Source organism: Mastigoproctus giganteus, chromosome 9, assembly GCF_048544385.1.
Source record: "Mastigoproctus giganteus isolate SK-2022 chromosome 9, ASM4854438v1, whole genome shotgun sequence".
NCBI classification, from domain to species: Eukaryota; Metazoa; Arthropoda; class Arachnida; order Uropygi; family Thelyphonidae; genus Mastigoproctus; species Mastigoproctus giganteus.
In genome coordinates, this window is record NC_143583.1 from 64,524,105 (window position 1) to 64,540,717 (window position 16,613).

At 35.2% G+C, this 16,613-nt stretch overlaps 2 protein-coding genes across 2 annotated transcripts in view; one reads left to right on the forward strand and one right to left on the reverse strand.

The window, feature by feature from the left end:
- The window catches only part of LOC150080290 (synaptogenesis protein syg-2-like), a 266,638-nt gene that overhangs the window by 227,702 nt on the left and 22,323 nt on the right, over nt 1–16,613 (reverse strand). The window lies entirely within an intron of this gene.
- LOC150080293 (irregular chiasm C-roughest protein-like) lies at nt 2,638–14,163 on the forward strand. The gene is given in 4 exon segments (XM_090381616.1): nt 2,638–4,188; nt 4,327–4,358; nt 5,231–5,283; nt 13,898–14,163. Coding segments are annotated over 4 exon segments (1,902 nt in total).

Consider the following 16,613-nt stretch of genomic DNA (forward strand, 5'->3'; position numbering starts at 1 on the left):
TTACCTGAACAAACCTCTGAACACACAAAACCAAAAGAGGTATATGTGGAATCAGAAGAAGAAGACTGGATTGACCCTGAGGTTTACCAGGTGCCAAGTTTGCCCGTTTCGATCCCGTTAAGGTATTTACCTAATAAGAGTCAAAAACAATCAACAGCGGTAAAGGAAGAGCAACAAACAGTTTCACAGAGTCAAAGGCAAGAGGATAATGCCACGTTGCCAAGCAGGAACCAGCAAGTGCATTCCCAGCCAACACATCAATACAATTTACGAAGTAGAAGTCACGGGCCTCATTCAGTATCAATTCCTGAACATAAGGAAGAGAAAATACTTCCCCAGTCACAAAATGAGATAACTGCTCCTGAAATAGTCCAATCGACAGACGATGAAATGAAACTTAACGCTCCCTCGAAGGATATAGAGAATGACATTGAACTTCAGACTCAGCCAGCTCAGATCTGTTCCGAGGAAAGGACAGAAACAGCACCGCCGCACTCTGAAGGTCTGAGTATATATGATCGACTTGTACAGTGGGCAACAGAACCAATATTCGAACCCGAATCTCAGGAAAACCAGGGAAACTCGAATCAACCCACAGGGACTACTGCGCGTGACCTAGTATGGAGATTTTTAGATGCCCTGAGTTGAGAAAAAAAAAAAAAAAAAAAAAAAAAAAAAATGGGAAAAGGATAGATTTTTTTTTCGACTCTATCATGAAGTTTTATCAGCAGTTATATTATTGGATAGCCCAAGAAGCACAGAGTATTAAATGGTATAGTTAGAGACACAGGAAAGAGAAATCAATTTATCCTAACTGTAAATTGCAAGCAAAAGCATAAGTTATTCGCAGGAATCAAAAAAAAAAAAAAAAAAAAAAAAAAAAAATGAACAGTGCCAGAACTTTTAATTAACTAGTATTAAACAACTACTGTTACTGAGCAGGTCATAATGTTCTTCCCCACAAAATATATTTCGAGTATACAAAATTAAAAGAGGAGAGGAGGATTGCAAATGGTCTAGGGCTTCCCGGGTACCCCCCCTAGTCCCCTTTTGTTTTCTCTCTCTCTCTCTCTCCCTCATTGTATGTCTAAATTCAAGTTCAAGACAGAAGATCCAAGAGTGAGAAAAAGAAAAGAATGATAATGTTCGTTTTTGGAAATGAGATGAGGCATTTAGCCTGGGGACGGCTGGTTCCTCCCAGTCACTACTTGTTTTTATCATGTTTCTAAAGAATAAGAGTTAAGCAAAAAAAAAAGAGGTATCATCTGAATTCTGAGGTCAAGATAAGGGGATCTTCTTCTTGTGCTGTTTTAAAAAGAAAACTCATTTTTACTCTCAAATAAAGGTTTGGAGCAATATAAATCAGAATTTTGGTTCTACTTTATCTAATAATTATAACTCTTTTACATATGGAATTAAGGAGTTATTGACATTACATAGGAATGTCAAGACAGCAAATACATAGTTATTATCGATTAAACTGTATGGGAAAAAAAAAAAAAAAAAAATTTTCAGCTGTCTTCTTCATGCTACATAAATTACGATTATCCCTGTGCTAACTTACATCACTCAAAACCTATCTATAAGGAATAACTTGTGGCTATAAGTACTCTGAACTTTTTGAGGCAAGACGTTTGATTTGAACAAATAAGGTTTCAAGATAATGTCTATGAATTCCTTTTTTACTTTGATACACGGAGGAAATTATACGAAAATTTGGAGCAGAGAAATCTTTTGTAATGGATAAAGAAACCCCTTCAAGTGAGTGTTTCCCAGGAGTTCTTATTAACCCCGGGACCTTTAAAGTTTTTGTTTATCTCACAAAAAGGTAAGATTGCTGAAGGAATTATACATTTATTAGGAAGAGACGAGTTTTGAAGATTATCTTGTGTTATATGTTGGGATTTGATTAGAAGTAGACATTGTTTACCCAAGAACGTTATCTATGTGATTTATGTAATAGTAGGAATAATTTTGGTATTTGTTTTTAGTATATAAAGCTCATACTAGGATCAATATGGCAGACAATAAAAGGTATGTTTCTTATGGTAAAAAAAAAGTGTGTGGGAAGTGTTCAAAATTATATAGAGAATGACTACATTAGCAGGACTGACTATGGGAAAATCAGTGAGAACGACTGCAGGAAGGTAAGAGAGTATATAGATCATGCGTAACTGAATCTCAGACAGAAAGTAAGAATAACATTGTTACAGGTTTTCCTATAAGAATCATCCAATTATGTAAAAAATCGGAAGGAGGAAGAAGCAATTAGGGTAGATTCTCTCTCACTTTGTATATCTAAAGCCTAGAGAGATGAATAAAACTAAAGATCAACATTCAGATATTGAGTGAAAGATTCTTTTTTCTCATCAAAAAAAAAAAAAAAATAATAATAATAATAATATATATGAGAGAAGGGAAGAAGAGGAAGCAGTAACAAAAGAAGTTTGGTATTTGTCTTCTCACTCCTCCTGAAAAAAAAATGAGCCTATCAAATGGAACGATCAAAAAAAAAAAAATTTGTTCAACTCTGATTTTAGTATTTTAGGTCTTTGAAGTAAATTTAATGTAAAAGAATGGGAAAAAAAGGGGGTAACATTGTTTTTGACAGAAATACATACCAGAATACTCATCAATATGACTTCTCCAGCCCAGATCATGTTCCTACTAGTTACGCTACTTATTCGGTGTACGCCTTATCAGACTGGTATCTTCATTCTTCAGCCATTAGATAGAGAGGCCATGACTGGTCAAACTATCATCATCCCCTGCAGATTAGTTTCAAATCTCACAGTCACTGTAAAATGGTTTTTCAACGGAAAAAGCACAGATCACCTTTTCAGACCACCAGGACTTCCTGATTATAAAATCGTCGGATCACCTAGAGAGAATGATTTTGCATTGCAAATCACCCAACTACAGCTGACAGATGAAGGCAAATATTTTTGCCACGTTCAAACTAAGGATGGACGTCAATTCCGATCAAGTACAGCTATTGTAACAATTTATGTTACGCCCCTACCACCTCTAATCGGAGAAGGCTCATTCCGTAATGGGAACGAAGGAGAGCAAGCCACTCTTACATGCAAATCTTTAGCAGGAAAACCGCCAGCTATTTTGAGATGGATTCATTTTAATGGTAATCCCATCAACGGATCAGTACAAGCCAGTCAGGAATTATGGTCAGACAAAATAAGAATGAACACTTATTTGAAATGGATAACCATTCTATCACCAGAGTATGATAAGAAAGCATTTACCTGTGTCGCTAATCATCTAACTTACTTGCATCCTCTAATGGTCTCAATCACAGTCCTAGTGAAGTATAAGCCAAGAATCACTATGAAAACAACCTCAAAAATCGCACGTGAATATGATCGGTTCAAATTAAAATGTGAAGCCAGAGCAAACCCAGATGTTTTCGTTTACAAATGGTTTAAAAACGGAGAACTGCTAATAAAACAAGGAAACGCTTTTCTTGAAATTAAAAGCGTTATGAGAACAAATCATAACGATAACTTCACCTGCTTAGTTCGAAATGAACTAGGAACAGCCCAAGCTTCCTACGTATTGACAGTATCTTACGGACCCATTTTCATATCTAAATTGAATGATATTGCTACAATCCAAGGAAATCCAGTTTTGCTACAGTGTGAAGCTAGAGGAAATCCACTTCCAGTAATAAAATGGTATTTCGAGGATAAGATTATTCAAAGCGGTATCATTTCTACTTTATCAATTCCTAAGATGACACGTCAAACGTCAGGTCGCTACACTTGTACAGCAGAAATCTCAAACTATCCTTTAGTGAAAGATCAGGCATTGATTTATATAAAAGGATCACCAGAAGGAAACTGTAAAACACATCTAGCAAGTTTAGGAGACGACGTTCGGCTACAATGTGTTTTTAAACATGTTCCTCCTCTACAGAATGTGACCTGGAAAAATACCATGACTAATGAACTGCTAACCACTCATTCGGAAGTATGGAGTCAACGAGATGTAACCAGTACTCTCAGCATCGACTCAGTCCAAGCAAAACAATTTGGCTTTTATGAATGTCTTGTATGGAATCAGTGGGGACAGTTAAAATTAGTGGTGCATCTAGAAAGGAATTGGTCTCGTGAAGCAGTATACCTTACGTTAGGAATTCCAGCTATAGTGTTGATCTTAATCACACTAGGAGCAGTATTATGGAAGCTATGGAAGTGTGGAAGCATCAATATGGAAACTTCAAATCAAATACGCACTTATCAAGTTTATTATAGGGAGAATGACAACGATCGTGTAAGCATTACCAGCCTAGAATAAGAAGAAAAGGGGGAGGAAAAGCCTTTCTCCTCTTCCCTGACGTCTAAGTGAACTTCAGAAGTGTTTTTATTTTTTGGAAACACTCAAACTGTGTGTGTGCAGGGACTCACTGTCCCGTGTGAAAAAAGAAAAACTTTCGAGTGAAAAAAGAAAAAAAAAAAAACACTTAGAACTTTGAACTTTATGAATACTTCTGTTGACATTCTACTGACATTCAAATGAAATTGTAATGTTCTACTGACATTCAAATGAAATTTTAATGCAATAACTATGTTAGAGTGATATACTTGTAATAGTAATTGTGAAATAATTATAAAAGTATTAATGCTTTTAAAGGTTTAAATTCTTGGAAAAATAATTTGATTGTTACTTTTCTGTTACTTTTCTACTATTGATCAGTATTATGTGTACCTATATATTAGCACTAATTATATATTAGCATTATGAAAAACACATATATAAATCTAATAAGAACATTTGCTAACTTTGTTTATTTTGTTACATGAACAATGTATCATGCTTGGAGCAAAATCTTGAAGGACGATTATGCCAGGGAAAAGACGTGCATCATTCTTAAAACAGAGGTGTACTACAGCCTAGCAGACCAACGAAACATTGTGCTTGTTTTTGATAAAAGGACAATGGACACTTGAGAAGATATAATGAAGATAAGAGATGTGTTCCTTATAAAACTGTACGTGCGCGAAAATGTGTAAAGATAGCCAAAGGAAGATTTACGAACTTATTATTGTTCATTACTAATGTTATACCACTATTATAATATCACAGATATTAACCTTTTAGTATTTTGTATTTGAAAATATATATAGTCTAGTTGTAGAGGCAGTTGTAAAGGAAGAAGCCATCTTTTACTTTGGGAATCTTAGTTTAGGGCCCGATTTGGTTTTTCAGAATTGAGAAGAGTGATTTTCTTCTAAATCCCCAGTCTCAATTCTGAAAAAGGGGGGAGCTGTAGAAGATGTTGCAGTGCTAATTCCGCCTTTTCCTTTAAATCTATAATAAATATATATATTAATTTTAATTTCTAATAATCCCCCCTACTTAGTTATTATCCAAAACCTCATTTATTGACAATTTTAGAGTTATTAAAACTGAGTATTAAAGCAAGTTAGATGTCTTTAAATCTTTAAATTGGAACCTGTTATAATGACTTAAAATATGGCGAAATTAGCCACAGCAACTATGTAAAAACAAAGCCTATCTAAACTCTACAGAAGCCTGCAGTTGTTTGCCGGCGACGGCTATCTTGGGAGCCACCTACGGGTTACGTTTTTATAAACACAGAAAGATGCACTTAGCTTGACATGCAAATGATGACGACAGAAAGGGGGGGGGGGGAATCAGAGATATACACACACACCCGTGTGAACGGATATGGAAGATTCCTCCGAGCATCATAAACTCGGTGAGTATTCAAGCTAGAGACTCTTCATTTTCCTAATAAGGAGTTGGTGAAGTGTCTACGCGTCTGGCCAGAATGTTTGGTACATGGCGTAATCGAGGATGATGGTGACTCCTTTGATTAAGTGTCCCATAACGTGGGAGTTTTCCATTAAGAGAAAGGAAAATGTATAAACAATAAGGGAGAACTAGAGCTATAAAAGCAGGTCCTCGAGACCCAGAGAGAAGTAGCGGAGGACGGGAAGTCGGAGTCCAGAGAAAGAGTCGAGAGGAACAGAACGGAGAGGTCAGAGAGGACGGGAAGTCGGAGTCCAGAGAAAGAGTCGAGAGGATAGAACAGAATAGAGCGGTTCCAGTCGCGGAGAACGGAGGGAAGAGCCGCCGCCCCGCCGCATCTTAGACTGGTAAGTTGAAAATGAAAAGATGGATTCTTTCTAGCCTTTTATAATATTGTAACTAATTACTGCAGTGTTTAAGAATGATAATCCCAAAGTCTATGATCTTATTATTATCATAATGATTTGATGAACTTATATCTATGTAAGATTTACTTTCTCATGTATTAAACTACTCTCATGTATTAAATTTTATTATGTTTTGCTATAGGAGTTTCTCTTTCTCTGCCAAAACCTCCCATGTAGCCACTAAAGCTAAATGTTAAAGCATGATTACAGGTTAATCGCGGTTATCGAGTAATCAGTTGCCTGATTACCCGATAATAATAAGCACAACGCAAAGCCCAAACTGCGGGGAAAAAGGTAGAAAAGAGGTAAATATCTCCATCTCTCTTCTTCCCTGAGGGTATACGAGGTTTTTGTCCTAACCGAGCCACTAGACGATCAAACAGAACTATATTCCAGATTAGAGGAGATGAACACATTAAAGCAAATTAAGACGGCAGACCAAAAGAAAAGGGTCGGAAACAACGTAACTACACTTAGAACAAAAAGTATAGGTTATGCCTAGAATAACTAGTTCTGATGCCGCCACACCCTAGTACACACAAGACCTAAGTAAGTAAGTGAAACGAGTATATATATATGCAGCGTGTGTGTGTGTGTGCGAGGTGACATTACAATGTCCTCGCATTTCGACAAACAAGTATTTATTACGATAGTTTTTAATTTAGTTATAGAGTATATATATTTAATTTAGATAAATAGCTCCCAAATAAAAACAGGGCAAACAGCGTCGCTAAAAGGTTTTGGCGAAACGAGGACATTACACCCAAAATGGGGACAATATCAGAAAAACGGGATTTCTGGTCATCCAAAAATGTGTGTGGTGGTGGTCATCGAAGGTTGAAATGAAAATTACAAATATTAAAAATCCGTAATGTCATATATTGAATGCGGTATACTGAACTGCGATAAAAACAGATCTAATTTATTTTACATTTAAAAAAATTATCTTTGAAAGGACAATTTTCCATCTATTCTCCACTGGCAATTATATGAGCCCATATACAGTAATTGCTAATACAACGAAATTTAATATTGCCTTTTTTATTGTTGTTGGGGGGAAAGTTAAGAGCTCTGTTTGGATTCAAAATTTTGATTCCTTGCGACATTTTTACCACAAGAGTATTAACCCAACAAGGTGATCAGTCGAGACTATTTCTCCAACCCCCCCCGTGGTACAGTAGTACTACATAGTGTTTCAGAATTCGTTTGATTCAATTTTCATCAAAAACACATTAGTATAATACAGGAAAACCTTTTGAATCGCGGTCAATGTGTATAAAATATATTTTTAACAAAAATATGTCGGATTTGTAGTTCAGGAACGTCTCCAGAAACATAACTACTGCAAACGGCGAGCTACTATAGTATATTGAATTTCCCTGGGGCAACACCAGGAACTTTAGATAATAAAATCCATGACAGACTGTATTATTCATTTGACAAGAAATATCAAAATTTGCAGCAATAATTTGGATGTCAAATAGACATCCAAATCAATGATTTGGATGTCTATTTGATTTGGATCCAAATCAAATATAATCAATGATTTCCTCCAAAGTTAATAAGAACAAAGGTCTTAAGATGAAACACGATTCTCCTCTGACGAGCAGAAATAATTACAAAGCATTTTTGAATTGTTAATGTTGGTCAAAGACTGGACTGGAAAAGATTCCTTTGCTGGTTGTTCTGATAACGAATAGCAGAAATATACGCAAACAATTTAAAATTATCGGCATATTCGTGACAAAAAGAAAGGTCATAGTGAAGAATATATGGGAAGTCATTATTTTATTTGCCTTACTATACTGAACAGCAACGAGGCCGAAAGAAAATAAAGGTCTCCGGGATATCCCAATTTTCAACATAAGAATCCGATTGCTCATCGGAAATCAGAATTTCATTCAACTACGAAAGATCTGTTAAAAACGACTTGAGTTTTGACAGCAATATCAAAATTAGCTTTGCTTTAATTTTAAATTTTGTGCACATTTAAATTTCCAGAATATATAAATGATAAGACTAACTCATAATCACTGTTAATGCGCATTAGTAAAGCAAACTTTTGGAGTTCACCAAGGTTATCTTTTCCTATTTAGATCAAGGCAAAACACAAACTTGCAGTCTCTACCCTCATCTGCATTCCGATAAGTGAACTTGTATGAACTAACTTTCCAAACAAAATGAAAATTTGATTGCTTTTCTGTGCATATCGTGTCCGGGTTGCACTCCTATCTACCATAACAATAATGCATCTCAGCTGGGCAAATAAATAATGCACACTAACACGTGTCGCAGTTAGGTCCTTCGAGGGAAAACAGGCCGAGGTGGCACTCGAAAGTAGACTTTTTGACAGCAGTTTCTTAAAAGGCGCAGCAGAATGTTTGTATATGATAAACCATCCCTGTTTCCACCAACTGATGTTGACACTCAGCAACTTCCTTGCAGCTAGTTAACTTTAATATTTGATCACGCGAAATATTTCGGCAACCCGGGAGAGTTTATAGTCCATAAATGTCTCGTATTTCTTGGGTAATAGGTGTCGCTAGTGTACGCCATAGTACTGGTGTTGGATTTACACCTAGAGGGGAGACACCTTGCTCTGAAAGTACATAATAACAGTTATCCCGTGTTGAATAACATTTAAAGAATTTTAAGAATATGTGGTGAAGTTCCACGTCTGGTATGAAGAGACTGGTTATTACAGTGAGGCCTTGAACTATAATTTGTAATATAAGTAATTGTTTATTGTCTATTCTACTTAATGGATAACAGAATTCGACCTCAAGTCTTTGGTCATTAACACTGAATCCCATTTGAAGGATTGAATACGAGGTTTATAATAGTAAATAACTTATCTTATGGAACATATCGATTTGTGATTATTTTGATTGGAGAATAATAAAGGAACCCCCATAGTGTTGCCCTTCTTGGATAACCCGATAGTTAAAATGCGAAATTAATGAAATTTTTAACGGAACACCATTCGATAAAAAAGTATATTAAATATCTGTACATTTTTATAGAATTTCTTCGCATCAGAATGTATTATTAATCGACACAGCTCAATACTAGATTACATATGCTCGACCCATATGGAGTGTCTGTCAGATTCCTGTTGGAGATTCCAACAAAAATAAATAAATAAAATAAAATAAATCCAGAGGGTAGCATACATATATGAAATGTAATATTCATCGGAGTGCTTTGATTGCATATATTTTTCTTTTTTGAATTCAAAAAAGGGACGAAAAATTTTTAGAGCAAAGTAACTTAACATTTAAGATTTCTTGGCATGTGTTCATTTGCTCGTTTATTTTTCATACCATGTCTTTCGGGTTTTTGAGCATGCGCCACCAGTGTGTGTGTGTGTGTGTGTATGTATGTATGTGTGTGTGTGTGTATGTATGTATGTGTGTGTGTGTGGGCGCACACGCTGAATGCACTGTTTGTAAAGGAGAATGCATTTCAAAGACTGTTGCTTAATGAGAATCTGGCGATGTGTTTTTAGATGAGATATTGTAATGCGAATATGATATTGCTGTGGTAAGCCTTTTACCACAGCAATATTCAGAAATAAATATATCAACGGAGGTTTTGAGTGCTTTATTATCTTCACACTTTATAGCTTTGATTGTCAGGAAGGTTGTTGTGTAGAGGTTACAGCTGCTCACCTCAGATATTTCTGGGTTGAGAGGTGTTACATTCTTCCTTCGACTGCTGAAGTACCTTGTCGCTTTTTCTATAGAGATGAGGCGTTGGCGGCTGAATTTCTTTCTGCATTTCTCAGGTATAATATATTTTACCATCTTTTCTTTATATATGTCACACAATCTCCATTTCCACTCCATTAGATCTTTGCAAAAGTCTTTTCACTTCTTAAGAGCTCTGGTCCAGTAAAGGAGATATCGTCTGGATGGTTTCCTGGAGTTTTTCACTTCTGAGTATTCTCTTTCGTGTAATTTATTTAAGATGAATTTATGTCTGAAAGAAGACTTACCGAGTCAATGACATTTTATAGTTCAATGGTAGAATAATGTTTCCCTAATCACTTCATTCACTTTGTGCAAGAGTGGTCTTCATTTATCTCCTTAAATTTCAGCGCCTTTCACCTTAAAGTGGCCTTTTCTTTTGTAATTGTACAGGCAAGTAACTTTGTTGATAGCCCTAATCAGTCACACCTTCATTAGGCCTTTTCATAGACTTGTCTGTACAATAACCTGTCCTGCTATGAAGTGCTTGGTTTATGAAAATGAGCCGAGATTAGTTTTCGCTGAAGATGTAGTTAATCAAAGAAACGTTTCTTTACTTTATTCGAATATGAATTGTTTCCTAAATACTATAGTTTAAGGGATCCATTTTTGCATGCATTATTTCTTGTTAACAACAGCGATTCCTTTAATAAATAAAAGACGTCAAAACTATAATTGAAATGTGAATTTAAGAAATTATAGGGACGAACAGCCGTCACATTAATCATACACAAACTTGGAGAAGCTGAGCAATGATAACAGGACAGTCAAGGAAACCGTTACAAGTTGTTTGTTACAATACGAAGCACACGTCAATTTAATTAATGGTGCTCTGCTTCCGACTGGCGATCGGTAGATGACGATTAATCTCATTAAACACTTAATTCTAAGTAGTAGCTCGTTCCCAGCAAGAAGATAGCAAATGTACTCAATATTTTACACAGTTCGTCATTAATATTTGGAGTAAAGCATTACGGTTCCCATCGGAGAAGGGATTATCGTGACAATTGTGTTCATTAACTCTTCGAGGTACATTCCAACTTTGCAGCTAATAATCTAGTAATTTTCACTACGTTATAAGATGAATGGCTTGGGGTGTGTCATCCTCAGAAGGGTTTGGAGCAGACGATGATGATTTTTCTGTGCTTTACGCTTGACTGCTGAAATGGGAGAGGATATAAAGAGTAGTAGAAGTTAAATATTCCTGTGATGTTCATGTCTGACGCAGTCAAGTCGTAGTAGATAGAATTTAAAGCCAGTATACCAGCGCCTAGTTGACAATGGATACTTTTTATGGAAGCGTACGAATGCGATCGGCCACATACATTCTAGTGACCACGTAATCCTAGGACCTATTCTAGCTATCCTAGGACCGTGGCCAGCTCTTAAACTTCTAGATCATAATAGAGATTAATTTACCTTTGTTGTTACTTGACTCAATAATAGAATGTCTTGTGAGACCATTGGCATATTCGCATAACAAAATAATGTAAATATTATACTAACTCTCTCAAGCATAATAATAATTGGATGATGAAAATCTGAAAAAAAAAAGGATATCATCATACAGAACAATGAGGTAATTGATATCTATAGAAGCCACCTTCTAATCTCTTGAATAGAGACAATTGCAGAACCATCCACTTCCACAAAGAAGCGATGGTTGATAAATGAAGGTATATTTACATATTATTATTTAATCTTTTCAATAGTATGTGCACAATGGTAGTTTTTCATAATCCGTTCTTAGAAAAATCAAATTTATGGAAGAAGTGGTTGGTATAATTGATCGTAGATTTGTTCCTTTCACGTTAATTAATCTGAGATAATTACACAGACTTATTATTGACGTGAATAGTATCTTGGTTAATTGTCCATCAAGTCAAGTCTCAGTACTCATATAATAGAAGTATTAAAAATGAAGGTGAATTTACATAACGTTAAGAGAAAGATGTGGTTTAAAATTTATACTTTAATAACAGAAAATTTACAACAGAAAGAGACAGTGATTTCTTTGGCACTTCAAAAGTAAGTTACCTCTAAAAATGCTCTTTACCAGAACTTCCAAACTGTATTTCATTTAACAAACTCCACTTCCACTGTACAAACAAAGAAAAAACTTTTTCAGAAACCATTCCAATTAATATATTGATCCACGTTTCTTGAGGCTATTGCGTGCTGAATTACGTGCTCTTTTCCAGGACACTGGTAAATATTTTATTATTACCAATTTGCATTCCTTTAGAAATTGATTACGCGCATTTTGTATTATGTTTCCTAGTTTGGTACAAAAATAAATAATTATCCAACATCTGACTTCCAGAATAACTTCTCTTTCTCAGATCAACAATTGTTTACCTTTGTAACTGACTGTGCGCCATCAGATTCATTGGAGGCTAAAGTTTGACTTGTCAGAGAAAACAACGCTGCAGGCAAAGCTCACTAATTTTGACTTCACTTATCCGGAGCCTCGGTTATTCGGACTTTGCTAATTCGGAGCAGTAAGACATTTTCATTGTTAGACGAGGTTGCATCTTTGAAAGAGCTTGTATCAAGCGACAAGTTGCCTTTTCTTACCTCCCAATAGCACAGCCCTAATGCAAACTTATGGATCAGGAAGACATCCTTGGTTTAAACTTTTATGTATAGAAGGAAACAACTGAAGGTTGTTAAGTCTTGTTTTTTTGAAAATTCTGGAAAGAAGGGCAAAGGACAGTTTTTAATATACATTAAAAATTATAACGTAAAATAAAATATGCTATTTAGAACTTGGAGCAAGTTGGAATGAAGTGAAGCAGAGTACAATAGTAAGCGCGGAATATGCAATTGTTTTTGATGGAATTAAAGATAAAGAGCGTACAAAATGTGTTGCATAATGCTGCTAAAAGGATATGAATTTGGGTAATTAAGAATGTGGTTACACAAAGATGCAACGGTGCGTTTCAAGGGGGAAAATCTGTAGGTAAAGTGGAATTTCCGATTTCTTAAAAAAAAGACAATGCGATTGTGGAAAGTTATTGTTCGAATTGGTATTTGTATTTGCGTTCTATTTGATTTTGAACAAAATTTTGCTTAAAATATAAACATTTCATTATTATTTTTTTGTCTTTTTGTACATTCGTGTCCTAATGGTATCTAAGTTAATACATGTTGCTGTATTGTGAATAAATGTGTTTGTTTTTATAAACTACCACTTGGAAATATTACCTGTAATTTTATTCTATAATTGGAGCATTTTCATTAATTCAGACTACTCATTTGTCCCCTTTAGTTTGAATTAGTGAGGTACTATTGTGTCATATTGATTTCTGTTGTAACTCACATGCTCTTTAGTCCCTTTCAACCGAAATTTAGTGCTCTATTTATCAGGAGAGGCTCTCTCCTAGGCCAATAGGGGTTTCATTTCCATTCCATGCTACACAATCTTCGGAAAATGGCTCTAGCGTTTATGGATGATGCCAAACACTTTCCTCTCATTCACTGCTCAGGTTCAACAAGGGCTTTACAGATCGCCATCCTGATTTGGAATGGAAACATTTTACAACCGCTGGTGACAAATTAACCGTCTCTCTGAACTTAGTTACCAAACAGAAAATTGTAGAACGAGGGAACTGTAGATTATAAAACGAGATTGTCAGAGTTTTATTGCATAACTTTAATTTAAAGCGCTTATTCATCGCTGAACTTATCTGAACTTATATATGAGTAGATGAGGTAACACCTCAAGGGGCAACTAGATTTAAATGAGCAATCTCTATATTAGTACTAATATAAAATGAACAAATATAGCCTTTTTTGTAAAATAATCTACTAATTTTTGTAATATTCTGCTCAGTTACTACTCAATAAAATTTATATAACTTTTAGCTAGGTATTTTGTGCTTTTCTCTACTGAAGAATATTATGTAAAAACAGATTTAAATATTAATATGAAATGATACATTAATTTAGATAATAAAAAGATCATGAAATTGGAAAATGAGTCAACTCGCCATTCACGTGAGATTTTCAACGACAGTGACTCTGTTGAAACGCCGATACCCATGTCCTCCTCGCCAACTAAAAGGAAGAAAAACTACCAGGATTACCACCCACGGAGTGAGCCTTCAAGTGGCTCATCACCGGATTTAAATTTTTTGAACCCTTTTTGGATTATGGATTCACTTACTATATCTTCTCAAAATGCCGTGCATATCTTACGGGATGTTTGTTTTTAAGTCACTTTTCGTTATTCTTCAGAGACGCACTTAACACTTTATGGTATCAACTGACTATTCTATGTCACATGTACTTTTAAATTGCATCGACGGATAATTTCCGTCTGACCATCTTGCACATAATTTTTGTAAGATTTGCACATAAAATTAACCTTGAAAAACCACACGAACTTTTGACGTTTAAAACGTTTTTGCTGGCGTTAATCCAAAAATTTTGTAACGAAAAACCGTCATGCGAAAAGCGTTACGGAAGTGACGTCATCTTCATCTTCCGCCAGAAGCGAATTATTGTAACTTGTATTGTTACAATCATACTTGAATGATGGCAACAATAATTTATCTTCTACCGGACCAAATTTAGTGAAATTTTGCACGGAGCTTCATCTTAGCTCTATACTGGAGGAAAAACTTTCAAACCTCTGAAAATTGCAGCAGTTTTTCCAGAATAGTGGAAAATATGAACATGTGATCAAGAATGTGGACGTATTCTTGTGATCAAGAATGTGGACGAATATCCATGAATTTTATTAATATCCGAAAATCAAAACGTTTTTAACGCCTGCCAATGACTATTAAATGTAAAACACCTTAAATATGCTAGCGGCGGGACATATTATGTACCTGGTACAGAATGTTTTAATCGCCTGACAGTATTATTAGTATACCTAATATAAGAGTACACAGTATTTCACAGTATTATATAAACGTTGAAGATCGCTGCGTTGTCAATTGAAGAGGGATAAGAAACGTGTTACGGTGTAATAAGCTCGTTAATTGTAAAACGTTAAAATATGAACTTTTGGAGTTCAAGATATTTGGCGAAATATCTCGAAAAACTCCACTAAATACATCCAACTTTTACATCAGGCCCTCGTGCCATTTTTCAACAGGGCCATTCGAATTTAGCATGCAACTGGAAACAGGAAAATGAGCTTCTGCTCCTTTCGTTGGTCACGTAGCCCTACATGACTGATATAGCACTTCTGGGAGTGCTACCTTCACATGATGTAAAGCATTAACTCACACACAAGATCACACATCCGGATACCATTAGACAACGCAGCGATCTTCAACGTCTCCAACATTTTGTTAAAACTTATCCATTGGAGTAATTAATGTTTAGAACGGTTTATTTTTGGATGAGAACAACTGGAACTTGTCTCTATGCAACTTCGTTGCTTTAAAGCAGAATGTTTGCTCTTGAAATACATTCATTTATTTTCATAAAGATGAAAAAGTGATATCATATTTTCATCCCTAGTATTGTGAACTGTAAAATTTTTCAAGACCTGTTTCGTTTTTCCCTTGTTTTTGCATGGAAGGCAGCAAATTTGTGATTTCAGCATTTTATCGTCTGATACACGTAAGTCATGTCCTCTATTATGCAATTTTCGGAAGTTTTAGTATTTTACGTTGAATATACCAGGCACTCTAGGCATAATGCAGAAGTATGCTTCATTTAATGGTGATTGAAAAAATTACAATAAATTTCTGTAGATTTTCTTCCGCAAGGAAAAATTCCTTCAGTATTTTTGAAAAATGTTAATACTCAATTCATCGCTTGGTATAAACTTAACCAGCTTGTTTTGAATACGCCAACAGCTTGTTATATGTTAGGTCTGCTAAAAAATAAAATTCATCAAATATTCAGTTGGTAGCGAGAAATTCCCAAAATATGGTATTATTTTTCCACCATCACCACTTCCACATTGCAAGACAATCTCTCTCTCTCTCTCTCTCTCTCTCTCTCTCTTCTCTCTCTCTCTCTCTCTCTCTCTCAGCTCTTGACGGCTTCGAATTATGCAGAGAAATGCGAATGCCTTTGATGAAGTCATATTTGGTAGATCAGTTTGAGACTGAATAAATTTGAGCGAATAGAGATGAAGAAAACTGCTAGGTAAACCATTACAATCAAAATTTAAAAACTTCGGGACATCGGGATAAATCCAGATAAACAGATAATCTGGTAACCCTTAAAGAAAACTTAAAATTATTGAATACTTATATATTTAACGAGAATTTAATATTCTCTCAGTTAATTGAATTTAAACCAAGTTGATAGCACAATCATTATAATTATTTTGAATATTATTCATATCTTGGGCCCATCTGTTTCTGCTTTTTTTAGGTACTTAATCTATCTTTAAGGAAATCTATTAATCGTGGGCTGGGGAATTTTTCCACATTATCTCACTAATTTTGCGCAGTTACTGTTGATAAATTTATTTTAACGATCATTTAGTGGAGGGTGTTTCTTTCTTATGAAGTGCATTCAGTGCAGATGGCTAACCGTAATGGCTTCCGGAAACCTGGGAATAATACTTTTATTCGAACAATTTAAATATTCATGATTCATTTATCTGAGTTGGAAACACAATCGCTTTTAAGAAATAATTTTGCTGCCCAAAGTGCTAAGCACTCCTTGTGTGAATTGGAGAAACAAGTAATCA